Source organism: Cupressus sempervirens, chromosome 11 (genome assembly GCF_028749045.1).
Source record: "Cupressus sempervirens isolate cs-2001-9-10 chromosome 11, ASM2874904v1, whole genome shotgun sequence".
In the NCBI taxonomy this organism is placed as follows: domain Eukaryota; kingdom Viridiplantae; phylum Streptophyta; class Pinopsida; order Cupressales; family Cupressaceae; genus Cupressus; species Cupressus sempervirens.
The window spans coordinates 291490172-291517602 of NC_143128.1; the positions used below are offsets into that span (position 1 = coordinate 291490172).

General features: G+C 34.7%; 1 protein-coding gene and 1 pseudogene across 1 annotated transcript; one reads left to right on the top strand and one right to left on the bottom strand.

The window, feature by feature from the left end:
• Window positions 1–3844: 3844 nt before the first annotated feature.
• On the bottom strand, window positions 3845–4731 carry LOC149529264 (major allergen Pru ar 1-like). Its single transcript, XM_089810407.1, has 2 exons — window positions 4481–4731; window positions 3845–4312 (listed from the first exon to the last, which is right to left on the bottom strand). The coding sequence occupies exons 1-2, from the start codon at window positions 4662–4664 to the stop codon at window positions 4011–4013; spliced, it is 486 nt and encodes a 161-aa protein (XP_089666533.1). The 5' UTR covers window positions 4665–4731; the 3' UTR covers window positions 3845–4010.
• Window positions 4732–22526: 17795 nt separating this feature from the next.
• LOC149529265 (putative prolyl 4-hydroxylase 6) overlaps window positions 22527–27431 on the top strand; it is a 145421-nt pseudogene continuing 140516 nt past the window's right edge.

Sequence of the window (27431 nt, forward strand, 5' to 3'; positions counted from 1 at the left end):
GTTTTGAGTGCTAAATTTGTTGCATTCCAATGCCAATTCCAATACATGTTTCTGGATCAATTGTTCTACCTGTGTGTTACCAATCTTGATCTCCATGCCACATTTCTCCTAGTGTTTGTGTGTAGTCTCTAAGTTAGTGTTGTTTGTAATCTGTTTCCCTTATAATTTCAGTCATTTCCTCAACTCAACACATAATGCTTTGTTTAGCTAATTGGGTGTCTAACTAAGCTTCCTGGCTGCCTGCATAAGCTCACTACTTATCAACCTCAATTACTTGCTTGTCTTTTTCAACTGCTATATCAAACTAATGTGCCATGTCACCATTTGAATTTTTGAAAGGATCAAATTCTATCATTTTAAATGTGGGCATTTCAAGCCTTCAAATTTTAATTAAACTATACGTCGAGTGCTATGTTTGAAAAAGATATCCTATTGTGGGCAAATTTATTGCTCCCTTGTTGCGTTGGTTTTAAAATGTTCTATGATTTCCATTGTTATAATACAGGTGCATGTAACGTTTTTGAAGAAAACACTTAAGGAAATCTTTAGCATCAAAAAATACGCATAAGTGTGAAGAAAATGAGACTTCATCTTTGAGTTCAAAAAGGTGAGATAGTGTGATACCACATGGAAATTAATACAACAATGAATCTGCATTTTAATTGAAGCTTTGAATATTTATAATTGTATAGCTTTGAATATTTAATGCTCTGTGACTTGCTAAACTGTCCACATCTAGGGAACACTCGATTGTAAATCTTGAATTTGAAAGGTAGAGACTCTTGTGCTTTTCATTACTCATAGAGACCTCAATTACAACACCCATAGCTCCTTGCTCTTCTGTTCCTCATCAGTCTTCTCATGCAAGAACCTTGCATAATCATTTTTCTCAGTTGTTAGTAAAAAATGTACATTAAAAAATTAAGTACTTGATCAGTGACCTATGTTCTAATGAAAATCATCACATTGAATTACTGAATAAAAAAATGAGAGCAAATATGAATCAATGTATTTCATTCAGTGTTAGATTCTGATTTAGAGCTCAATCACAGAGCAGTAGCTCATGAGTATTTTTGTGTTAGGTTTTGAATATCAAGTCTTCTGTACATGATACTTTGATCATTTCTTCTCTGGTTTTGATCTTTGAGAGATCATTGTGCTTTGAATTCTATATTAAAGAGTAGAATTTGTAGTTGAATCATTGCATATAAAATAAAGGCTACAATTTTAGTGTCTTGTTTCCCTCAGTGAGGAGGGTTTTTCCCAGAAGAATACCTATGTTCTCTAATCTTTGTTATCTTAGTTCATAGTCTTCTTATTTTTCTTGTTCAAACTTAACATATTGTTAGAGCCAGGTTAGGCAAGATCACGAATAAGAAAGTATTCTTAATTAGAAATATCAATGCTTTCTGATTGAAAATCAATGAGGTGAAAGATGTCTATATGTAGTTTGAAACCGCCCAAATCAATCATGACCACTATGTATGCCCTATGACAAGTGATGATTGCCAAGGTGCAGACAATGGCTTTGATGGCAATGAGTTGCCCTAAAATTAAAAGTGAATACATCTATAGAACACATTATGGCATGTAACAATGATCACCTCCCATTATTTGAATGTGGGTTGATCAATGTGATGCAGGCATGTCATGACCATAATCTCTTCTTCAAATTCTAGGTTGAGTAACATGTTGTAGAAGTTGAGATTGTATTTGTTTCTATAAAATTTTGCTCACCAGTTCACACAACTTGTGTGCATGATTATGAATATTTTTGAGTCTTTGAATATCGTTGTTGAAGAAATCCATCACTCTATTTCAAACAACAAAGGGAAATAAAAATAGCTATAGATATAGATCATTGAAGCTTATCCTCCAACTGGGTATCCTCAGGAATGTTTATATGCTCATTAGAGAAGACCTCCTCATACAAATTCTACAGGCGGAAAATTCTACAAAGGATGGTGAGTTTTCAGATTTGTTCTCTTCGGCTAAATGGCTTATCTTTTTTATATCTAACTTTCAATTCAAAACCTTAAGAAATCAAATCTCATTCTTTTAAGCGCGTACTTTCAATCAATCCTCATCTAAACATACACAATTCAAAACTTGTGACAAAATGATTAGATTGGGTAATGCCCTATTTTTTTCTATTTCATCTACATCTAACTTATGTAACAAATCATTTTCTCTGTTTTCTTTTAATGCAACTATGAAGCGCTTAGCTACTCTTGTGTGTTGGAAGAATGCTGCTTTTAAATTGGAACACAAATATGGCAAGATGGAATCATTATGAATGTTTAAACTTGGATCACTCAGCCAAACTTCATTCTTTTAGCAGATTTCCTTTTCCCTCTTTTCTAAGTATGTTAATTTTACTATATTCAACTTGCTTCAGTTGGTCTCTGACTCACTACTAGAGTATGAATGTAATATATATTTTAAAAAATGAAAGTGAAAAAACCATTTATTATCTCCAGCATTGAAAAAACCATTTATTATCTCCACCATTGGTCTCCACTTTAGCCTTCATCATCTCCTTTCTCAAATTGTCAATAGTAGTAATAAGTATATCACTATGTTTACTGTTGATGAACAAATCTTATGTCTATTAAAATGACTTGTCATCTATGCTTTTTTTTAAGTATGTAATAATTAACATTGTAATTACTTAAAACTTAATTAAAAAATCACTATAAAAGAGTATATCAACAACTTCTCTTGTACTGGGCATAAAAATTTGATTAAAAAAATGAACAGAAACATGCGAAAGAAAATATGCTTGTGTGTTCGAAAGGAAGGGGAATTGAAAACCAAAGCGTACTCATTTCAGCTTTACTGCTTCTTCTTTCACTTTTCAATGCCTATGTCATAGTTACTTTTTCAGCATATGGAGATTTAACAATAATACTTCCTAATTTAACTGAATATTTGTTATAAGTCCCCTTCCCCAAAATTTGAAATACATTTCTTCAAGTTTTGTTGAAAAAATTACAATTTTTTTTCAACAGATGTTGAAAATTGCTGAAATATTAATTTGGTGAAATATAAAATAAGACTATCAAAGGGGTTAAACACTCCTCTAAAATCAATGCCATTATACATCATGGAAATTACATAGACCCATCATTTTATCCTTTGCTGAAACTAAGGCACGTTTGAATGCAAAAACATTTTGACACCATTTCCTCTGTTTTAAATATTACATGTAATTGCTTACTTCATAAATAGAGAATATTTACAAATAAATTAAATGATAATTAATTGGAATTTCAATATTCATTAACATCTTAAGAATTACTAATTCTTTGGACGGGTTCAGTTATATTATTATGTTTCCTTAAATTTCTTTACTTTTAAATTTATTTAATCTATATAATTATATTTAAAAACTTTTAACTATTTAAAACATTAACATTCTAAATTTTATAAATTTTATAATTTGAAATTTAAATTTAAAAGTACGTTAAATCTTCAAAAAAGTGAAAAAATACAATGCAAATGTATTTACTTTATTTGGTACATTTAAAAAAAATTACAAGATTATTTCTCTATAATTTCAACTTGATGCTTCATATGTTCACCATTTCATATTTCTTACCATTTTTCTGAAAACAAATCACTTCCACCTTAAAAGAAACATTTATTTCTTCACAAACAACTTTATTATCAAACAAAAAGGCAGGGACTCTAGCTCCAACAGAGCCCTTGTTTTATATATATATTTATGATATTAGAATGTATCATTGAAAATTTTAAACAATTATAAGACAAACAACTTGGCATACAACATTCGATGCCATTAATCACTACTATAAAAAAATATCATAAGATTACAAACTGATTACTAAGAAACAATTGGGTTATATAACCATGACTAAGCTGCCAAGAGGCATCCAATACAGAGGTGATTGATCCATTATTTTATCATTGCAAACTTAGGACTTAGACAGATGTGACTTCAAAGAAAAACACACGGTAGAGCATAAGCAACAACTCAATTATATCCCTTAACAATATGAAGTGGGATTGGCAATGAGATAAGCCTCAACCAACTTGAAGAGGTCAGCGCTTTTGCCCTTGATCTCCTCAATTTTTCCCTCGTCATGAGGAACACCAGGCAGGCTGTCGTAGTTGCATGTATAAATCACAAGAGTTCCTCCATCTGCTTTTGGGCTTAATTTCACTTGGTATGTCACCGAGGCCAATTTGGTGCCCACAACTCCTCCCTCCACTTGGCTGAAACTATAACTCAACTTCTCCTCATCCATTTCATCTATCCTCTCCTTCACATAGCTGAAGTCAGTGTTAACTGCATCCACAATTCCAAACTTAGACAAATTAGATGATCCATATCAACTCAAACATAAAATAGAACTCTAAGGTAAGAGATAGATATAGGAAGATAAGTTTGTGGATTCATATGAATCGTCTTAACAAGTCAAAGTTTAGAATGTGTTGTTTACGCTAAAATACATACGTGCCGTGAATTTGATTAAACGAATGGTACCAACACCTCCATCGCCTTCAACAAATGTGACTCCTTCAAAGAGCTGAGGTGCTTGCTTTGGAATCAGATTATTGCCATCCTTCACCAGTCCATTCCACAGTCTCTTTGCCTCCACTGAAGACTCTATTTCCAAACTGAAACTTCCTTTCACCATTTTTCCTCTCTCTCCTATGCTTTCAAGTCTCCTAACTCTTCTTTCCTCTGTGTGTGATATGTGTGAGAGTGGATGCCATATTTATAGGCTTAGAAGACACTTCCTGTAGATCTCATGAAACACCAATGTGAACAGCTTGGGTCGAGTTAAGAAAACCCGAGGCTTGGGTCAATGTTAGAAAACAAGAATTTGACTAATAGTTGAGATTGCTTGCCAAGTCTTCACTTTATTTTTAAATTTTTCACGGGCTGCCATGTGGATAGCTTGGATTCATCATTGTGGATTTCATGTGAAACCCGTTGAAAATATTGACAAGAATAATGAATACAGCCGGATTACTCTTGGCATTTTATCATTGTTTGAAATTTTTTGATTGTGATATGGATGTGGACAAGAGGAATCTATTGAAGTGTTAGTAAACGTTGTAGAAAGAAGTAGTTTTCAGAGGAAATTTTAAATTATATTGATCATGGAAAGGTCAATGCGGATTCGGTGCATAAGAGGACAAAGAGGAATCGAAGGTTATGGAACATCTTCTTATAAGATTACTGTACTTCAGCTTATCTTTAATTAATACTAATCACAATAAGTTTCATAAGTGAAGGTGAAAGCTATATATTTTATTATTTTTCAGTTCTCTATTTATTTTTAAAAAAATGTTTTGATGTCTATATATATATGGTGGTATATGGTATTAGAGGAACTTTTATGGAATTCACTTGATTCATTTGAACTTCTTAGTATATATTATGTGTTATAATCACGAGTCACTTAGATCTTTTATTTTCTAAATTTCAAATTTGAATTTGGCTACCTAGCCCATTCAAATTTTTTGTCATATAGGAAATACATATCATATCCGAACTTCTAGCATAAAAAACAAGAATGAATAGTGGCCCATTTGATTTGGCAATTGAAAATAAGGTAAATACATCTTTGTTTGTTAAATTCTTGAATCATTTTACATATTTTTAAGGTTTGACTTATCGAAACTTTTATGACCGTAACAAAACAACCACCCTTCCAAGACATTTATAACCATCATTATTAGTTCCTGTCAATTAGATTCACCAATCATATTTCATTATTTAAACAATTAAATACAATTTCTATAGTTCCTATCTATTTTTCAGTTACACAATTATATAACCTAAATTTTCTGTCTTTGATTTGATTGACTTATATTAATTTTGGTAAGGATGAAACACCTTTTTTGTCAATAAAAATACACATTTTTCCGCACCTGTCATTTTGTATTGTATACCAAACATATAAACATAGCAAAAAGTCAAGGCCTACAATGTAAAGTCTAAAATAACGAGCTATAAATTGCTTCCGTAGATTTGACTTCCACCCATAATAGTACGTGACATATGTATAAATAATATTGAAATATAAAATTGTTTTGAATCTAGAAAAGCTACTTTACTATTTTCTATAAATTTTAAAGTTTCATAGTTTAAACTTTTTATTTTTAGATTTGTGGATGGGAAGAAGTATTGCATAAGAAATTGCTTCTAGTTTTAAGATATTTGTTTTTATATTTTAGTTTAGTAAAATAATGAATTAATATATTATATTTAATTTGTTTTAATTTTTATTATATTACACATATAATATGTAATTCATTTAAATATTTATAAGTGCAAACTATCTTAATGTTCAATCTTAACGAATTATAAAATTAGTTTTAGTTTTTTCATCTAGTTATTTATTTATATCAAAAATTTAATATGCATTATTAATCTTTTAGATTATTGTTGGTGTTATTGTGATACCCCTAAATTGGCACATTGGTATTTTGAACCAATTTAGGTGCCTCAATCTTACAATATTGATTTATTGATCAAATTAAAGATCCTGTTGAACTAGACATTTCTGATTTTAATAATCTCTACTTAACCTAAGTGTCAAATGTAGAAAATCACTAATATGTATTAATCACATACTTTATTTTATCCCTAAATATTGATTAAAATTAGCTAAATTAATCTCCTAATTGAATTAATTTAATTATAAGTCCCAAGTTCTTTAATTAAATTAAATCCACCCTCTTTAGCTAATACACATAAAAAAAAAGAATTAAAATACATTGATTTAATTAAATATACATCTGATAAGTGTTGAAATTAATTATTTAAGTAATTAAAATATTCTATTATGATATCATGTTTGAATGGATCAATATTTTTTCCTAATTCATCTCATATGAAAAAGGAATTATATATATATTGATTAATTTAAATATACTCATCATGTAATTGTTGAAACTAATTATTTAAATTAATTAGAAAAATAATATTGAGCACATATTTGAATGTATCAATGTTATCTCCTATTTCATCTCATTCAACTCCATTAAAAATGGAGGACTCAATCTCAAATTCAATCTAAACCGTACACTTGGTTTAATCTTGACCATTGATCAGGTCCAAGATTCTATAAAAAGAGACCCCTGACCTCTCATTTGAAAGGATGCACATGAAGAGTATCAAATTGTCGTTGAAGTGATCACTCAAGTGCTTTGCATTCAAATCACTTTTGCTTTATATGCTTATGATTTAGACTAAAATGCATTCATTTAGCTTAATTTTCTTTTCATTGTTCTTAGATTAATTTGAAAATCATCTAGATTAATTCATAATCTTTTCATTCGAAAAAATAAAAAACATAGATTAGATTGCATTTGCATTCATAAATATTTCATACTAGTTTGGTTTGGTTACTGAACTCTCAATTTAAAAGTGAATAGTAAAACCCCATCTAGTTAGAAGGCAATATATTGCCTTGTACAGGCATACTAAATGAATAATTTCATATTCATTTCTGGATGTTACTAAAAAATAAATATCATGTTGAAGTGTGTGTGGAATTAGAGGCCCATATTTAACACTCACATTTCTGGCACTCAACATGGGGCAAAAAAATCAATTTTCTAGCCTTGTTTGATTCATTTTTTGACTTTCTACATTTTTTTGTTCATAAAAAAAAAACAAGTATCACACGAAAAGAACCTTTTTTCATGCAAGAAAACTAAAAGTTTATGCCAATTCTGCACTTCCTTGTATAGTAATTCATATGCTTGCATGGTGAATGTACTTTTCTGCATGACATGTTGCAAAGTCTCATGCAAGTCTAATAGGGAAAAAATTCATTCTTGAGTCTATTATTCATTATTTTATTTTTCTAACCCCTATTTTTGAAGCATCATCTATTTTATGTTTTCTATTTTTTGAAGCAACTTGACAGTGGTTTGTAGGATGATTGCCAAAGACACCTTGAAATAAACACACAAAAAATACTAATGGTTTGATTGTAGGGCATTTTTTCAAAGATCTAATGGTCAAAGAAAAAAATCAAACCTACTCAAATAATGTGTCTGGTTTCACGTTTTTTCATACACATAGTTTAATAGGGCTTGTGAACTTCGTAGGGCTCTAAACAAAGGAATAGGGGAGTATGCTCTTTTCTACTTGGAAGTGATGCCCAAGAGTAAATTAGAAACCTAGATGCCTTTGGCAGACAGTACCTGAGGGATGCAAGAAAGATAGTGGTTCTCCTAAGAAAATCTTTTTATAAAGAGATGATGTTGTTTTCCTTTTAGAAAAATCAAAATCTTGGAAAAAGATAAGTTGAGATTGATAAGCTAGCTCGATGATGAATATGTTCTATGTGTTTGGGTAAGGTGATGAGGTAGAGGAGTATGCTCTTTTCCCTTTGGAAAAATCAAAAACTTGAACCATTAAATCTGAGCTATAGTCCTAGTCAACCTTTAGGGGGCCTACACAAGCAATCCAACCTCTAAGAAAGACCAAGGTGAGCATGCACCTAACGTTGGTGATTCCAACTCACTATAATAAAGAAGCTTTGTAGAGAAAAAGACTTCAAATCCATGTTAATTTATTCTTCTTGATTCTGATATCACATATCAAGAAGAGGCTATGTTTGTTGAACTAGGTGGCATTGCCCCTAGTCTTGCTAGTCAACTGTGTGCACTTTTAGGTGCCAGTGTGGGTTACTGGCCTTAACCTCATTCACGAGGCCACCATAGGCATGTACTTGGACACTAGAAGGTGGTATATGCCCTTGAACCCTGCCACAAGGGACCTCATTAAGCATATATGTTATTGAGACCTTGGAATACACCAAAAATGTGGGCACCCTCTAGTAGGGTGACATGACTGTGTGAGGTGAATGCATGCGGATAAGTTGTGAGACAAAGGTTTTGCTACCTCTACCATTTTTAGTTATAGGGATAAAAGAGTGTCTTTTTCATGTCTACAAATTGTCCAAACTATTGAAACAAAAAGGTCAAGACTCCCCTATCCCTCTGAGTTGCTTTATTTATTAGTTGGATTATTTACAACTACTATTTGCATCCATTGTTTGAAAATCAATTGTCTACTTAAAATCCAAAATGGTGTCCAAATCTGAAAATGATGTCCACATCTGATTGAAAATGACAAACACTATCGATATTGTCAAAACTTATTAGAATCTCTTCAAATTCAGTCAAAACCTATTAGTCTATCCTTTACTCACCTGAACTTTTGCAAATTTTTGTGTGAGTAAAGACCTATAGGTCTATCAATCTACATTTCCTTACATGGTACATTGTACTTCCTCACATGGGAGGCTAAGTTTCCTCATGTGAGAATCTACCAAAACACTATCAACTGGTCTCAAATTGGTCAAAATATTGTTCAAACTACCAATCTATCATTTCCTCATGTAGTTCAATACAAAATTTCATGCGAGAAAATGCTAGGAAAACTATTGTTATGTTTCCTTGCATACACCTATATACTTCCTCATGTGGTTCTTCCAGAATCCTCACACGAGCTTTGGTTAAGAAACCATAAAAAATAATTCAAAATTGGTTTGTTAGAGGTGTTTGTTCACTTGGTTTAGGATAGTTGCTCGCATCAGAGTCATTTCCTTCCATCATTTTGTCAAGAATCTTCAAAAAATAGTGAGCTATTCTGAGCTCCCTCATCAAAACTCAATCTAAATATGGTCTTTTTCTGAAAATATTAAGTCATTCATCTATCTATAGTAGTTTAAAACTCAGACATATTTCTTAGTTGATCACTTACGATCTGTACATGAACTATTCTCAGTACTTTGTTATCCTATTTTCTCTCTTGTGTTTGTCATATCTTGTGTTACGATAGTAAAAAATCTCATCTATTCTAACCATTTCTCTAATTACTCATACCTAGGTATACAGCATGCTTATTGAATCTTACTAACTTTGAGAAAAATTTCTAAGTGTGATCCTTGTTGAAACTTTGTCATAAGTCATTGCCTATGACTTTTGTAGCTAGGAGTGAAAACATGTTTCCTCCCCATAGGCCAAGATGAGGTAGAGCTAGAAGTAGAAATCATAGTAGAGGTTGTTCCTGAGTTTACATACAGTCCAAGTATAGTGAAGGGTCCTCACGATCCCTTTTATCTATTGGTTCCCCTAGTGCCCAAAGATTCTTTTCCATAAACTTGCAACAAGTTAGGAATCTATTATTCCAAGACCATCTAGACATTGATGAGACACCTACACCTCTAAAAAAAATAATTAAACTTCTATTTGAAACACCTATATAAACTAAACAAACCAAAAAATTCTACACCCATAGAATGGGAGATCAAGATCAAGAAACAAGGGAAAATAATAGGAGACTATACCGAGAAGACTCTTAAAGAAATGAAAGGATGAAGGATCCTTACACTTATATGAATGATTATGGGGATACTAAAGAGATACCCCTAGAAGACATAGAGAAATATCATAATGAAAAATGATGGAAATTTTACTCCATGATGAGAAAGAGAAATATTCCCTCAAACTCACTCAATAAGGAGAAAAAGTACCTCAAAACTTCAATGTTGAAACATTTTTCCCACAAGAAGAGGAAAAAAAAACCTCCAAATTACAAAAAAAACTCCAGGCCATGCAAGAGAAATTGGCCCAAATGTTGAAAGACAAAGATAAACCAACTAAACAATACACTATTTTTCCATTTCCTTTTCCTAGAGGAGTTAAGTTACCCAAATATGACAAATACTTAGGAACATCTGATCCCCAAGATCACTTGAGGGAGTTGAGTGCTTTGCATATGGAATTCATGCACAATCAAGTATATCTTATGTGTTTGTTCTCATGGAGTCTAGGTGGTCAAACCATGGAATGGTTTTTAAGATAATGTAGGGAAATCAAAACATTTGATGAGATTACTAATATGTTTATTCATAAGTACTCACACAATATACAACATCTAGTCAACATATGAGATCTATGTAACCTTAAACAAAGAGTTGGATAACCTTTCCTAACGTTTCTCCAAAGATGGTGACAATCTATACCAAATATTCATGTAAAATTGTTGAAATTGAAAAACTTGATATCTTCAAGGATAATCTTTTACTTGATTTTGGGTACAACATACAACTTTAAGTTCCACATACTTTTAAGGACATAATTACACAAAGAATTTGAATATAAGAGTTCATGGTAAAGAAAGGTGAATTAACCCTTCAAAAATACATCAAACAAGGGTCTACCTCTAGAAAAGATAAATCCAAGTATATGTTAATAAAACATGAGAGGTGGTACATGATGGAGTGGTAGATAATATCACTCCCAAGCCTTCTAAGGAAACTTTTAATCTCATAGATAACATCAATGTGTCTAAAACCACTGGAAAATATACTTCAAATAAATAAGACATTTGGAAAAAAAGAAAAGAACTCATCATGGGTTACTCAACCCAAATGTGAATACATACCCCTGGGTGAACCTCTAGACATGGTCTATAAAACTTTGCTTCAAAATCATATTGTTACTTCACTTGATAATTCTTGTCCTTATGATCCACAACCATGACCCACATGGTGAAATACGAATGCATATTGTGAATACCATCAAAACAAGGGGCATAAAACAAACAACTGTATTAACCTACATCATAAGGTTCAAGACCTCATTGACGATCATGAAATAGTGGTGGGAGGACATAACAATAATTCAAATCACAAAGCTTTTAAGGAACCATTTTTCACATTATGACAAGGGAAAAATTTCTAAATAGAAAATAATGACAAGGTCAACTATACATATACTAATCATGATAACATAATCAACATGGTTGAACCTTTATATTTTGAACATTGTGATGTTATCACAATTAAAGGAAAACATGACAATATGAAACATAAGACAAAATTTATCTTAATAGGTGCTACATCTCTTACATATGATCATGAATACTCACAATCTTGTGCCAATATTGTTACACATTCATGTGCCAAGATAGTACTCAAAGGCCTTGCACCTTCTACTCCTAAGGTAGATCGACATAAAGAGAAACCTATTACTTTTCTATCTAGTAAAAATATGAAAATCACAACATCCTCCACAACTAAAAAGTATAGTTTCCTTGAATAATTGCAATGAGTGAATGCTCAAATAACTATCTTTGAACTACTTAAAATCTTGCCTACTCATAGGTAGATTTTGGACAAAGCCCTCAATGAGGCAAGCGTACCTCAAGATATTGATCTTGATAGGTTTCAATCTATGGTAGGTCACTTGACCTCACCTCATTATTTGTCCTTTTTTGAAGAGGATGATAATTCATTGAGACATCCTCATAATCAAATGTTGTATATTAAAGTCATGATACATCATAAATGTGTTTGTCATGTGCTTATAGATAATTGAGATGGTCTTAATACCCATTATGCTACTTTTCTTAAATAATTAGGTTATGTTGAAGAGTCTATCAATCCTCATCACAAAATAACCATCAAAGCATGTGATGAAGTAGAATGCAAATCCTTTGGTCTTGTTGTGTTGTCTCTCCAAGTTGGTTCTATAGAAATAGATGTTACATGTTAGGTCCTTGATATTCCTTTAGCATACAAAATACTATTAGGAAGACCATGGATTCATGAAATGCAAGTAGTACCTTCAACATACCATCAATGTGTCAAGTTTCCATTCCAAGGATTGGAAGTTACTATACCTGCTAATACTAGTTACACATATAACATGTTCAAGTTTGCTGATAGTTTTGTTCCTAATAATAAAGAGTCTATAGAGAATCATGTCAACAAGTTCAAAGAAATGGAGAAGACTCTCAAGTTAACAGAAACATGAATGGGTGAATATCACATTGAACCAATTTTTCCTTTGACATCTCTTCTTGAATCTCCTCATCATTATGGGAGACCATCTAAAGCAAAGAGACCTTTTGTGGTATCACCTAAGATTAAATTGAATGGTTCCTTTATAAAAGCCAATATACCTCTAGAAGATGAAATTGAAAATAGAGCTATTGTTGCGTGGTTATACAAAGAAGAAGTTCCAACTAATCTCACAACCTAGTCTCATGAGATAACTCTTGAAAAGTATGAACTAGGTCTTAAATTGATAAAATGCCTTGGCTACAAAAGTAATGGTCCTATCAGATGTAATAAAAATGAGATTAGGCTTCAAGAAAGTTCCCTTTCATTTAGGGATTAGTAAATTTATAGTAGAATCTGATAGTTCATCTGAACATGAGTCAAACACTAAGTCTGATGATCAATTAGGCAACTCTATTGATGAGGATACTTTTCCTTATCCTATTCTACTAGATCTTTCTATGTTCTTTATAGAACTAAATGATTTTGTACCACATGTTAGTATTGTTGATGTTGACAATGATTCATCTAAAAACACTATTAATACTCCCCAAATTTAATAGGAATAGAGTGAGTCTAGTCATACTATAGTTGTTGAATGACTCTATAAAAATCAAGATGATAATGAAAGTGATGAATGGATTCCCATAACTATTGGGGAATTTTATAGTCTACCTTCATGTAGTAGAGACTCTCAAGAATATGGTTTTGATTCTCTCTTTAAGGAAACTTCAGACAAGGACATATATCAAGTTCATATATATGAAAATCAACACGAAATAGGAGAGCAATCTAGGGTTTGGTCAGATGAGTCTCATCCTTTTATTTTCAATAAGTCTTCAATTAATATTGTTATAACTCATAGGAATTTAAACATGCCTTTGGACAAAATTTCTTTAGGTCTCAAATTACTTTTCCATTCATTTGATGACTATACTATGAATTCCATTGAACCCACCACTTCTCTTTCATTCACTTATCCTAAATTAATAGACTGGATCTCTAATGCTACATCTAGTGAAGTCCCTAGTTCTAGAATGGCTATGCTCTCACTTGTCATTTACATGTTGTTGAACCAATAATGTCTTCCACCAATAAACAAAGTGTTAATATGATTGAAGCAAACAACAAATATCTCAATCGTACAATTAGAAAACAAGAATATACATTCATATTAGAGTAGTAAAGTATTTTCATATTAATTAAATCATATTGATTTAATTATTAAGTCATTTATTATCTCTAGTTTACTTAAGCTAAACTCTAGGCATATAATCATTAATTATTTTATTAATTATTATCATGCAACCTAGGTTAGTTGTCTGTTAGAGTTTTGATCTTTTTTTATAAGGATTGATATCTTTGCAATTTATTTATTTATTTTTTATAATAAAAATCTCTCTTTTTTCTCATCAAGAATGTCCCATCTATGAATCTGGAAATTCCAACCTCCATAGCTTTTCATTCTCTCTTTCTGTGACAGGTGTTTGCATGTAGGTGATTCTAGGGAGTTGTGGGGTTGATCTTTCACCAACTTCAACATGATATCCCCCTATTCTTTTTATGGGAAGTTTAGCTTTGCTTTCATATCTATTCCCCCCCCCCCTTTTAGAGGGTTTTAGTTTTTTTTTAAAAATGTATTGAATATGGGGGTCACCTTTTTTTGATGCACTTTGAGCCCAAATGAACATCACCATTGAGCTCGAAGCACCCAAAAACTCCTATTTTCATATAAAATCTGTCCAATTTGGACACAATTGGAATCTAAGGCAAAAATATATTACTCCAAGATTTGGCACATTTCCCAAGGCATTGATTATGGGATTCTCGATAGAAAAATCAAGATTTTTTAGCACAAAATTGAGATTTTTCAATATGAAAATAAAGATTTTTGGCACAAAAATTAATTTTTCACACAAATCAAGGCATTTTAGTACAAAATTAATTCTATTTGGCATGAATCTTGAGGTAAATTTTGGTATAGATCCTGATGCAGTGATTTTTTTTCTTTTCCAGTGCCTTTTGACCTACCTATGGTGTTTTGACTTGTGAGGCCTCACCCCAACCCATCCTGGCACCGATGACACATTGTTATTTTGATACTCATGCTGACATGTCAGAACATTATTGGATACACTGAACATTTTATGCTATTTTGTGATGTATGATGCTTACTTTAGTTATTTGATTTTGCCATTTAATGCTTATAAATATGTATAATGATGAAAGAAAATGTATGCAACGCTAACACATTTGGTTATGCAAGTCGGAAGGTTAGAAATATGAGTAGAATTAGATGAACAACTAATTCTTAGAAATGGATGCTTTAATTTATGTAATTTCTCTAATATGTAATTCACATTATTCATGTGGTTTTGGACCTACTAATGGGTGCAATGAGTGTGCAGGAAAATTAGCTGAGACAACTCAATGGAAAAGCGGAGCTAAACTACTTGTTAATTTTGTGCTAACCTTATATTGTAATTCCTTAAAGGTTGTAATTTGATCTTGCTATTCTCCTAACTTTTAATTGTTCCTAATAATCCTTTAAAGGATTAGAAACATTAAATTTAAGCACCCCTATGGATAAGGGTATGGGTGGGGGTACTTTACAACCCTCTAGCCTCCTAGGTTGACTCTTAGGGTCTCTTAAAAACACTATTATAGGCTGATTTCGAAAATGGGTTGCTCTTTACCTGGGTTAGTGAAACCGAACCTCCATCTTGAGTTACTTGAAGCTTAGTGGGGGTTAGAGACCATACTTAGAGGCCTTTTTGGAAGGAACTTGAGTTTTTGTCACCCAATCCTCTAGTTTTGGAGGAAGCCTTGAAGATTGAAGAAAGAAAAAAAAAAGGGAAGCTCTTCTCAAACCATCATTGCCATAACTCTTTTATGAAGGTAGGATTTCTTCACACCATGAATGGTTCTTTGTGTGTGTACATGTTTTGAATCTTGTTGAATCATGTTGGAGACATTGTGTAGATATGCATTCCTTGCTTGTGTGTTGAGTGTGGTATTGGGAGGGATTTTATCTTGTTCCTTTTCGGATGATATTCATATGTTTTTTTTGGTGTGTTGATTTTTTTTGAAAGATTTCCATGGGGATGTATTTGGCAACACTCACCCTTGGATAGGGAAGAAGTGGTCATGCTTGGGGAAAGGGCATTAGTTGGACCTCAATAGTGTAGAGTCTCCTCTCATGGAGAGAGGAGGGAGAAAGGGTAGGGTGTATGGGCCCCTACTTTTCATCCCATACCTTGTTGTTATTAAGAATTCTTGAATGTGGTAAAGAATGAAAATCCTTGTGGATATAGCCTCGAAAGGGCCTTGTGAAAGAATGGAAATGCTTAAAGTTTTAGCCCCGAAAGGGCTAAGTGAAGGTATGGTGATAGACTTCTCCTATTGAGAAAATCCACCTTTCCCCTATATTGGGTCTTTGTTGGACCTATTGTGCAACCGGGTGGGAATGTATGTTCATTTTTCTTATCTCCTTGTGATGATTATCTCCATGTTGTTTCTTGTATCTTCCATGTTTACTCTTGATGCAATGAAGTCAGTTGATAAAAGTTCTATTGTGGAACCCTTGAAGAAATCTCCTTGAATTGTAATATTATAAATTATAATTGAATTTGAAGTAGTGGCAAATACATCGAGTTTTCTTATTGGTTCTTTCTCGATGGAGTCTTGAACCAGGTTGCATAATAAATAAATAAAGATTATGAAAGTGTCTTGCAATGTTTTTTCTGATTTCATAATTTGACTTATATTGTGAAGGGATAATTGATAGATAAAGGTTCTTGATTAATGATCATTCAAATTTCAATTTGTGGTAATGAAAGAAATAGCATTGGATATGATAAAGTCTTATAGATTGTTGTATAAGAATTATGATGTAATCAGCACAAATTCAACAATGTGGTTTCCTTGGTATATTTCAATTCTTGTCAAAATTCACAAATGGATTCACGCAACTTGTAATAGAATTATTCACCACCTTTGTAAATCATGCATATGATATCTTACCTTGCATCAAATTCTCCATTCTCATATGGAATCAATGGAATTAAGAAGTTGTAATCCTTGTATTCAAATTGTAGGAAATTTAGAACTCATAGTATGCACTGGATATTTTTGCATGGAACATGCAATTCAAATTTAAGGGCTAAGAGATTTCCTCATGCATACTCTTGCATTAACATGGTAGTTTAATAGATTAATAAAACTATAGATCACTTTGAAACCTAGTTTAATAATGAAATCTTTATCTCAAACATATGCATCTTGGTTCATAATATTTTGTTTCAAAAGAGAATAGACACTTCCAGGAGCAAATTTTCTCACTGGAAAATGTATGGGAGAAATTTTTAATTCCCCTTTTGGTGACAGAGAATATACCCTCCATTATGCCTTGAGTTGAAAATTAACCCCAATTTTATATTGTAAAAAAAAAGAAATATAAATGAATAGCTTGAAAATTAAAATATTTTAATGTATATGTTGTGACATTCTCACCAATAAAACTTTTAAGAATTTATGCCTAGCTACTTAGGAATGACCTTGGTGCAGGTCAAATCATGCATTGAGTGCCAAAATATAATAAAAAAATGAGAGAGAAAGTCCTTCAAATAAAAAAAAAAACTCTATTGAGTTTATCTAGGAGCCTCACCAATAAAATTTTTGTTATACCTTGCATTTACTAACCACCCAATCACCTCCTGGGCGTCAGTGTTGGGAGACTCATAAACTAAGTCAATGAGTTTATGGGTGATTGACCCACGTACCTTCCCAGGATTTCTCAGGGGCTTTTAAAGCCAAGTTGCTCTTGGGTTTTTAGTGTTTAAATACTCCTCCCTTCTTTTATTAAGCGCCTTCTTCTGTTGAGGCCCTATCCCATGCGTGGGTTTGGGCTTACCCATTTCCCCACGCATCATGGGAAATGTGGGACAGCACTGCCTGCTGTCAGGTAAGTGGACGACGCACCGTCCCATGTGGGCAGTCCCACTTGGATGGGAGATAGAGGGGGGTTTAGGTAGTGGTAGGTATTAGATTATGGGGTAGTTTAGTATTAGTATTGTCATTTGTTTATAGTATGTGGTGTTAGTTGCTAGTTAGTATATTAAGTTTAGGTTAGTGAGTTAGTAGGGGAATCTTAAAGTTATGATAGGTTTAGATTTAGTTATTAGTTAAATTAGTAGTAGTTAGTTTAGTAGAATTATATTGCAATGTTAGCATTGGGTTTAGTTATGTCAGGAATTAGTATTTAACTTAGTTAAATCCTATTTTAGTTAATGTTTATCTTTAAGGAAGTTTGAAATTGTTTTAAATTTAGCTTAGTTAGATTAGTATTATTATAATTATAATTGGATTTAACTTTGATATATCTTTAGTACTAAATTATGTTAGTTTAAAATTTAGTTTAATCTAATTTGTTTAAGTAGTCAAGGTTTGTTCGGATGATATTTATGTTAGTTAGTTTGAGATGTATGATAATTTAAAATTAGAATATCTTAGTTAGAATAATTTTGATGTTTTATTTATTAGTTAAATACTATGGTGAGCTTGTTAGATTAATTTTTTTTATGTGGACCCTATTAATGTTGAACTTAAATCTTGCAATAGTTATTTTAAAGTTTAGCTTAAACTTATAGAATTATTGAATTAATTATGGTCATCAATTTTAAACCGTAAAGGATAAATTAATATATGAAATTGTTATAGGTGTGTTTGGGGAGAATTATAAAATTCAAATGTAGATAGCATCATCGACAATAATGTTATCTTTGTGGTATGTTACTTCAGGCTAGTTAGATTTTGATGGATATAGTAAGTGTAGTAGCATGGCAGTATAGTTAACCATCTGAACCTTTTATCGACCTTATTATCTTAATTTAAAAAAAAAATTTTGTGCATTTTTGCCCTTATATTTTGGGCATGACATTTTGGTATCAGAGCCTAGTTTCAACACTAGGAACCTAAAACCATTATGCTTCTAAACTTAACTAAAAACTTCAATTGTGTAGGATGCCTCCTATTACTCGGAGCAACCGACGAGGTAGGGGTCGTAGGGTGAGAGGTGGTAGAGCAGGACAGGAGGATGGACCTCCACCTCCATCACCACCTCCACCACCACTGAACCCGAACCAGGATATTATAGATGCACTTCAGACTTTGATCGGTGTATTTCAGCAGAGAGTAGTGTCTGTAGTTCAGCCAGGTCAGCAGATTCCAATTGTGGAAGCAGAGGGACTCGGAGGAGGCGGGCCTAGAGTCAGAGAGAGGACTAGGAGTCCCCCACCAAGACAGTTAGAGGGACAGGATGAGCACGAGGAAGAGTCAATACACTAGAGAGGACCCCCACATGACAGACCTCCTAGGCACATAGGAGATGATATCAGGGAGTTGATTCGACTTGGGCCACCTTTATTTACCAGTTCCACTGAGGGGACAGTAGTAGAGGCATGGTTACAGAGTCTACAATGATACTTTGGATTACATTCGTATGGGAGTAATCTAAAGGAACGACTAGCAGTTCATCAGTTGAGAGGTGATGCCTCCAATTGGTGACATCAGGAGGAGACCATTGGAGGAGTGAGTATGGATACCCTCACCTGGGAGTCATTCCTAGAGAGATTTAGGGAGAGGTACCTATCTGATCATTTTAGGTAGAAGCAGATAGAGGAATTTCATTCATTACATCAGAGGGGTCTCACCGTGGCCTAGTATGAGAGCAAGTTTCTCGAGCTCCTTCTTTATGTCGAGTACATGAAGGACAAGAAACTGCGAGTGCATCGATTTATCATGGGCCTAAATTTCTCACTTCAGGTTCTAGTTCGCATGGCCTTTCCTACCACCTTCGGATAGGTTGTTGAGATGGCACTAGTGGCAGAGGACACTTGGGGTAGACAGGAGTCACGGGATTGGTCTCAGAAATGAAACCCTACCCAGCAGAGACTCCCTTGGAAAGGGAATCAGAACTACACAGTAGGGCCCTCTAAGGGCCAACAGCCTCAGCAACAGAAACCCCAGTAGTAGCAGAAACCCTCACTGGGTTATCAGGGCTCCAAGCCTAAGCAGTGGCATTCACAGGGTTTGAGGCAAGATCAGAGAGTACATGTTCCACCGTCACAGCCAGCGAAGACTCAACAGTCTTCTAGGGGTAGATTCAGTGGATCTAGCAGGTCAGGAGGGCCACAACAGTCTGGATCACAGGGTGGCCGATCCTATACACGAGGTCCATGTTACAGTTGTGGTGGCATGGGGCATATTTCTAGAGAGTGCTCTTAGGGACAGTCCTCTAGTGGTTAGAGAGGGGCCTTTTCAGAGCCGACTGTTGGTGACGTAGGCAGATCTCATAGAGTCTTTGCAGCAGTTGACAACTGCCAGGCTGAGCATCAGGCCATAGTTATCGAGGCTACAGGTAGTATACGAGGTAGCATGGTTACTATTTTCTTTGATTCTAGAGCTACTGATTCATTTATATCTCCGTTCGTCGTGGAGCATTGCGAGCTAGTGGCAGTTAGTCAGGATGCCAGCTGGGAGGTAGAGTTAGCCTCAAGAGCCAGAGTGTCGGTTAGTTCTATGGTGCATAGTTGCCCAATTCAGATTGGAGACATGTCCACGATGTCTGATCTACGTATTACCCCTCTAGGTTCTTATGATGTTGTTCTTGGCATGGATTGGCTGTATGCCCACAACGCCAAGATGGATTGTCAACAAAAGAGAGTGGAATGTGTGGATGAGTATGGTACCTCTAGAGTGATCCTTGGGGTTAAGAGACCCATATCCCTTCGTATGATTTCTGCTATGTAGCTTAGACGGTGCATGTGGAAGGGATGTCAGTTGTTCACTATCACCATCAGCGACAGGGAGAAAGATCCTGAGGGGGAGCCATCCCTTGATGATTTTCCTATATTGCAGGAGTTTACAGATGTCTTTCCTTCAGAGCTTCCTGGTAGGCCCCCACCTAGAGCAGTGGATTTTCATATTGATCTCGTGCCAGGAGTAGAGCCAGTGTCGAGAGCACCATACAGGATGACTACCCATGAGCTTGGTGAACTTAAGATTTAGTTGGAGGAACTCTTAGAGAAGGGGCATATTTGACCTAGTGTGTCACCTTGGGGTGCACCAGTGATCTTCGTTAAGAAGAAGGATGGATCACTTAGGTTGTGTATTGATTATTGGAAATTGAACAAAGTAACCATCAAGAACCAATACCCTCTTCCTAGGATCGATGATCTCTTTGATCAGTTGTAGGGCGCTCAAGTATTTTTGAAGATTGATCTCAAGTCAAGCTATCATCAGTTGAGGATTGTGGATAGTGATATTCCCAAGACTGCATTTCGTACTAGATATGGCCACTACGAGTTCACTGTGGTACCATTTGGCCTCACGAATGTTCTAGCTGTATTCATGAGCCTCATGAATGGAGTATTTTGTACCTTTTTGGATAAGTTTGTGGTGGTTTTCTTGGATGACATCTTGATATATTCTCATAATGAGCAGGAGCACGAAGAGCACTTGAGACAGGTATTGCAAAAATTGAGGGAGAACCAATTGTTTGGCAGCTTGTCGAAGTGTGCATTCTTTAGACCTGAGATACGTTATTTGGGTCATGTCATATCAGGCGATGGTGTCTCAGTAGACCCATCAAAGATTAGGGCCATCATGGATTGGTCGGCACCCACCAGTGTCACTGAGGTGAGGAGCTTTATGGGACTAGCAGGGTATTATCGACGCTTTATTGCAAGATTCTCTAGATTGGCACATCCCATCACATCTCTTCAAAGGAAGGGAAAGAAGTATGAGTGGATGGAGAAGTGTGACAGAGCTTTTCAAGAGCTCAAGAGAGCCCTCACGAGTGCATCGATTCTTGCAGTACCAGATCCATCCGTGGACTTCGTAGTGTGCACTGATGCATCTTTGGATGACATAGGAGCAGTTCTTATACAGGATGGCCGACCCATTTCCTTCAAGTCTAGGAAGTTGAAGACTCATGAACTCAACTACTCTACTCACGACCTAGAGCTTGCGGCAGTAGTTCATGCCTTAGTGAGGTGGCAACACTTTCTATTGGGTCATAGATTTGAGCTTCATTCTGACCACCAAAGCTTGCAGTAAATATTCACGCAGTCGAACCTTAATGCTAGGCAGAGAAGGTGGATGGAGTTCCTTTGTGAGTACAATTTTGATGTTCATTACATCAAGGGAAAGGAGAATGTAGTTGCAGATGCCTTAAGTAGAAGGCGCCATGAGTTATCATCTATGACTACATGTACTAATTTGAGGGAAAGGATTCTTCAGCACTCGCCAGTGGACGAGCTTTATACAGAGGTTAGTCAGGTGGTGCATTCTCAGAGACCCTTAGAAGGGAAGTATTTAGAGTATTCCTTGGATTCTGATGGACTCTTGCACCATAGAGGATGTATGTATGTACCCCTCACTGGGGAATTGTGAGAGTTCATTATACTTGAGGCTCACAGAGCACCTTATGCAGCACACCCCGGTGTTAAGAAGTTGCATGCAGATTTGAGGCAGCTATATCACTGGCCAGGCATGAGAATGCAGATTGCTAATATAGTTGCGAGATGCCTCGAGTGTCAGAGGGTGAAGGTAGAGCATCGGCATCCCGGTGGGCTCCTTTAGCCTCACGAGATCGCGGAGTGGAAGTGGGATGTTATATCTATGGACTTTATTGTTGGTTTCCCCTTGTCATCTCGTCGCCATGATGCCATTTTGGTGATAGTTGACAGATTGACCAAATTTTCCCACTTCTCTCCTGTGCGTACTACATATACTGCACAGAACATAGTGCAGGTGTTTCTACGAGATATTGTTAGGCTTCATGGCGTACCCCATAAGATCATCTCCGACAAGGACTTGTTGTTCACCTCATATTTTTGGCAAGAGTTGCAGTTGGCATTGGGCACTAAGCTCAATTTTAGTACAGCGTACCATCCTCAGATTGATGGGCAGACTGAGCGAGTGAATCAAGTTTTGGAGGACATGTTGCGTATGTATGTGATGGACCATCAGGTCAAGTGGGAGGAATACCTACATCTTGTCGAGTTTGCCTATAATAATGGGCACCATTCTTCCATAGGTATGCCGCCTTATGAGGCCTTGTATGGGAGACCTTGTAGGACACCGTTGAGTTAGGACAAGATCGAGGACCGAGTATCTATTGGCCCTCAGTTGGTTAAGGAGATGGAGCAGTAGGTGACTCTGATTAGACAGTGCCTGAGAGAGGCACAGGATCGACAGAAGAAGTATGCAGATGCGAAGAGGATAGATTGAGAATATCAGGTTGGTGATAGATTTTTCTTGAGGGTGCAGCCACATAAGAGTCCGATTCAATTCAAAAAGGGCTCTAAGTTGGCGCCCCAGTTCGTTGGACTGTTCAAGATCCTAGAGAGGATAGGACCAGTTGCCTACCATTTAGCCCTGCCACCTAGCCTGTCACGCATCCACGATGTGTTTCACATTTTTCGTACTTAGAGGATATATTTATGATGAGTCTCATATTATAGATTGGGATGCTTTGCAGGTGGAGTCAAATGGCCAGTTAGTGCTACAACCCATCCGTATTATTGCCCGACGGACCCTAGCACTTTGAGGCCGAGAGCTGGACCAGGTTAGAGTCCAGTGGGATTGCTACGATGAGGTTATAGCTTCTTGGGAGGATACAACGCAGATGCAAGCACAATACCCTTATCTTTTTGATGAACTCCAGGAGGAAGTTCATGCCTAGTGGGGGAGGATGTGAGGCCTCACCCCAACCCATCCTAGCACCGATGACACATTGTTATTTTGATACTCATGCTGGCATGTCAAAACATTATTGGATACACTAAACATTGTTATGCTATTTTGCGATGTATGATGCTTACTTTAGTTATTTGATTTTTCCATTTAATGCTTATAAATATGTATAATGATGAAATAAAATGTATGCAACGCTAACACATTTGGTTATGCAAGTTGGAAGGTTAGAAATATGAGTAGAATTAGATGAACAACTAATTCTTAGAAATGGATGCTTTAATTTATGCAATTCCTCTAATATGTAATTTGCATTATGTATGTGGTTTTGGACCTACTGATGGGTGCAATGAGTGTGCAGGAAAATTAGCTGAGACAACTCAACGGAAAAGCGGAGCTAAACTACTTGTTAATTTTGTGCTAACCTTATATTGTAATTCCTTAAAGGTTGTAATTTGATCTTGCTATTCTCCTAACTTTTAATTGTTCCTAATAAGCCTTTAAAGGATTAGAAACATTAAATTTAAGCACCCCTATGGATAAGGGTATGGGTGGGGGTACTTTTCAACCCTCTAGCCTCCTAGGTTGACTCTTAAGGTCTCTTAAAAACCCTATTATAGGCTGATTTCGAAAATGGGTTGCTCTTTACTTGGGTTAGTGAAACCAAACCTCCATCTTGAGTTACTTGAAGCTTAGTGGGGGTTAGAGACCATACTTAGAGGCCTTTTTGGAATAAACTTGAGTTTTTATCACCCAATCCTCTAGTTTTGGAGGAAGCCTTGAAGATTGAAGAAAGAAAAAAAAAAAAAGGGAAGCTCTTCTCAAACCACCATTGCCATAACTCTTTTATGAAGGTAGGAGTTCTTCACTCCATGAATGGTTCTTTGTGTGTGTTCATGTTTTGAATCTTGTTGAATCATGTTGGAGACATTGTGTAGATATGCATTCCTTGCTTGTGTGTTGAGGGTGGTATTGGGAGGGATTTTATCTTGTTCCTTTTTGGATGATATTCATATGTTTTTTTTGGTGTGTTGATTGTTTTTGAAAGATTTCCATGGGGATGTGTTTGGAAACACTCACCCTTGGATAGGGAAGAAGTGGTCATGCTTGGGGAAAGGGCATTAGTTGGACCTCAATAGTGTAGAGTCTCCTCTCATGGAGAGAGGAGGGAGAAAGGGTAGGGTGTATGGGTCCCTACTTGTCATCCCATACCTTGTTGTTATTGAGAATTCTTGAATGTGGTAAAGAATGAAAATCCTTGTGGATATAGCCTCGAAAGGGCCTTGTGAAAGAATGGAAATTCTTGAAGTTTTAGCCCTGAAAGGGCTAAGTGAAGGTATGGTGATAGACTTCTCCTATTGAGAAAATCCACCTTTCCCCTATATTGGGTCTTTTTTGGACCTATTGTGCAACCAGGTGGGAATGTATGTTCATTTTTCTTATCTCCTTGTGATGATTATCTCCATGTTTCTTGTATCTTCCATGTTTACTCTTGATGCAATGAAGTCAGTTGATAAAAGTTCTATTGTGGAACCCTTGAAGAAATCTCCTTGAATTGTAATATTATGTAAATTATAATTGAATTTGAAGTAGTGGCAAAGACATCGGGTTTTCTTACTAGTTCTTTCCCGATGGAGTCTTGAACGAGGTTGCATAATAAAAAAAAAAGATTATGAAAGTGTCTTGCAATGTTCTTTGTGATTTCATAATTTGACTTATATTGTGAAGGGATAGTTGATAGATAAAGGTTCTTGATTAATGATCATTCAAATTTCAATTTGTGGTAATGAAAGAAATAGCATTGGATATGATAAAGTCTTATAGATTGCTGTATAAGAATTATGATGTAATCAACACAAATTCAACAATGTGGTTTCCTTGGTATATTTCAATTCTTGTCAAAATTCACAAATGGATTCACGCAAGTTGTAATAGAATTATTCACCACCTTTGTAAATCATGCATATGATATCTTACCTTGCATCAAATTCTCCATTCTCATATGGAATCAATGGAATTAAGAAGTTGTAATCCTTGTATTCAAATTGTAGGAAATTTAGAACTCATAGTATGCACTGGATATTTTTTCATGGAACATGCAATTCAAATTTAAGGGCTAAGAGATTTCCTCATGCATACTTTTGCATTAACATGGTAGTTTAATAGATTAATAAAACTATAGATCACTTTGAAACCTAGTTTAATAATGAAATCTTTATCTCAAACATATGCATCTTGGTTCATAATATTTTGTTTCAAAAGAGAATAGACACTTCCAGGAGCAAATTTTCTCACTGGAAAATGTATGGGAGAAAATTTTAATTCCCCTTTTGGTGACAGAGAATATACCCTCCATTATGCCTTGAGTTGAAAATTAACCCCAATTTTATATTGTAAGAAAAAAGAAATATAAATGAATAGCTTGAAAATTAAAATATTTTAATGTATATGTTGTGACATTCTCACCAATAAAACTTTTAAGCATTTATGCCTAGCTGCTTAAGAATGACCTTGGTGCAGGTTGAATCATGCATTGAGTGCAAAAATATAATAAAAAAATGAGAGAGAAAGTCCTTCAAATCAAAAAAAAAAACTCTATTGAGTTTATCCAGGAGCCTCACCAATAAAACTTTTGTTATACCTTGCATTTACTAACCACCCAATCACCTCCTAAGCATCAGTGTTGGGAGACTCATAAACTAAGTCAATGAGTTTATGGGTGATTGACCCACGTACCTTCCCAGGATTTCGCAGGGGCTTTTAAAGCCAAGTTGCTCTTGGGTTTTTAGTGTTTAAATACTCCTCCCTTCTTTTATTAAGCACCTTCTTTTGTTGAGGCCCTATCCCATACGTGGGTTTGGGCTTACCCATTTCCCACACATCATGGGAAATGTGGGACAACACTGCCTACTGTTAGGTACGTGGACGACGCACTGTCCCATGTGGGCAGTCCCACTTGGATGGGAGATAGAGGGGGGTTTAGGTAGGGGTAGGTATTAGATTATGGGGTAGTTTAGTATTAGTATTGTCATTTGTTTATAGTATGTGGTGTTAGTTGCTAGTTAGTATATTAAGTTTAGGTTAGTGAGTTAGTAGGGGAATCTTAAAGTTATGATAGGTTTAGATTTAGTTATTAGTTAAATTAGTAGTAGTTAGTTTAGTAGAATTATATTGCAATGTTAGCATTGGGTTTAGTTATGTCAGGAATTAGTATTTAATTTAGTTAAATCCTATTTTAGTTAATGTTTATCTTTAAGGAAGTTTGAAATTGTTTTAAATTTAGCTTAGCTAGATTAGTATTATTATAATTATAATTGGATTTAACTTTGATATATCTTTAGTACTAAATTATGTTAGTTTACAATTTAGTTTAAGCTAATTTGTTTAAGTAGTCAAGGTTCGTTCAGATGATATTTATGTTAGTTAGTTAGAGATGTATGATAATTTAAAATTAGAATATCTTAGTTAGAATAATTTTGATGTTTTATTTATTAGTTAAATACTATGGTGAGCTTGTTAGATTAATTTTTTTTATGTGGACCCTATTAATGTTGAACTTAAATCTTGCAATAGTTATTTTTGAGTTTAGCTTTAACTTATAGAATTATTGAATTAATTATGGTTGTCAATTTTAAACCGTAAAGGATAAATTAATGTATGAAATTGTTATAGGTGTGTTTGGGGAGAATTATAAAATTCAAATGTAGATAGCATCATCGACAATAATGTTATCTTTATGGTATGTTACTTCAGGCTAGTTAGATTTTGATGGATGTAGTAAGTGTAGTAGCATGGCAGTATAGTTAACCATCTGAACCTTTGTCGACC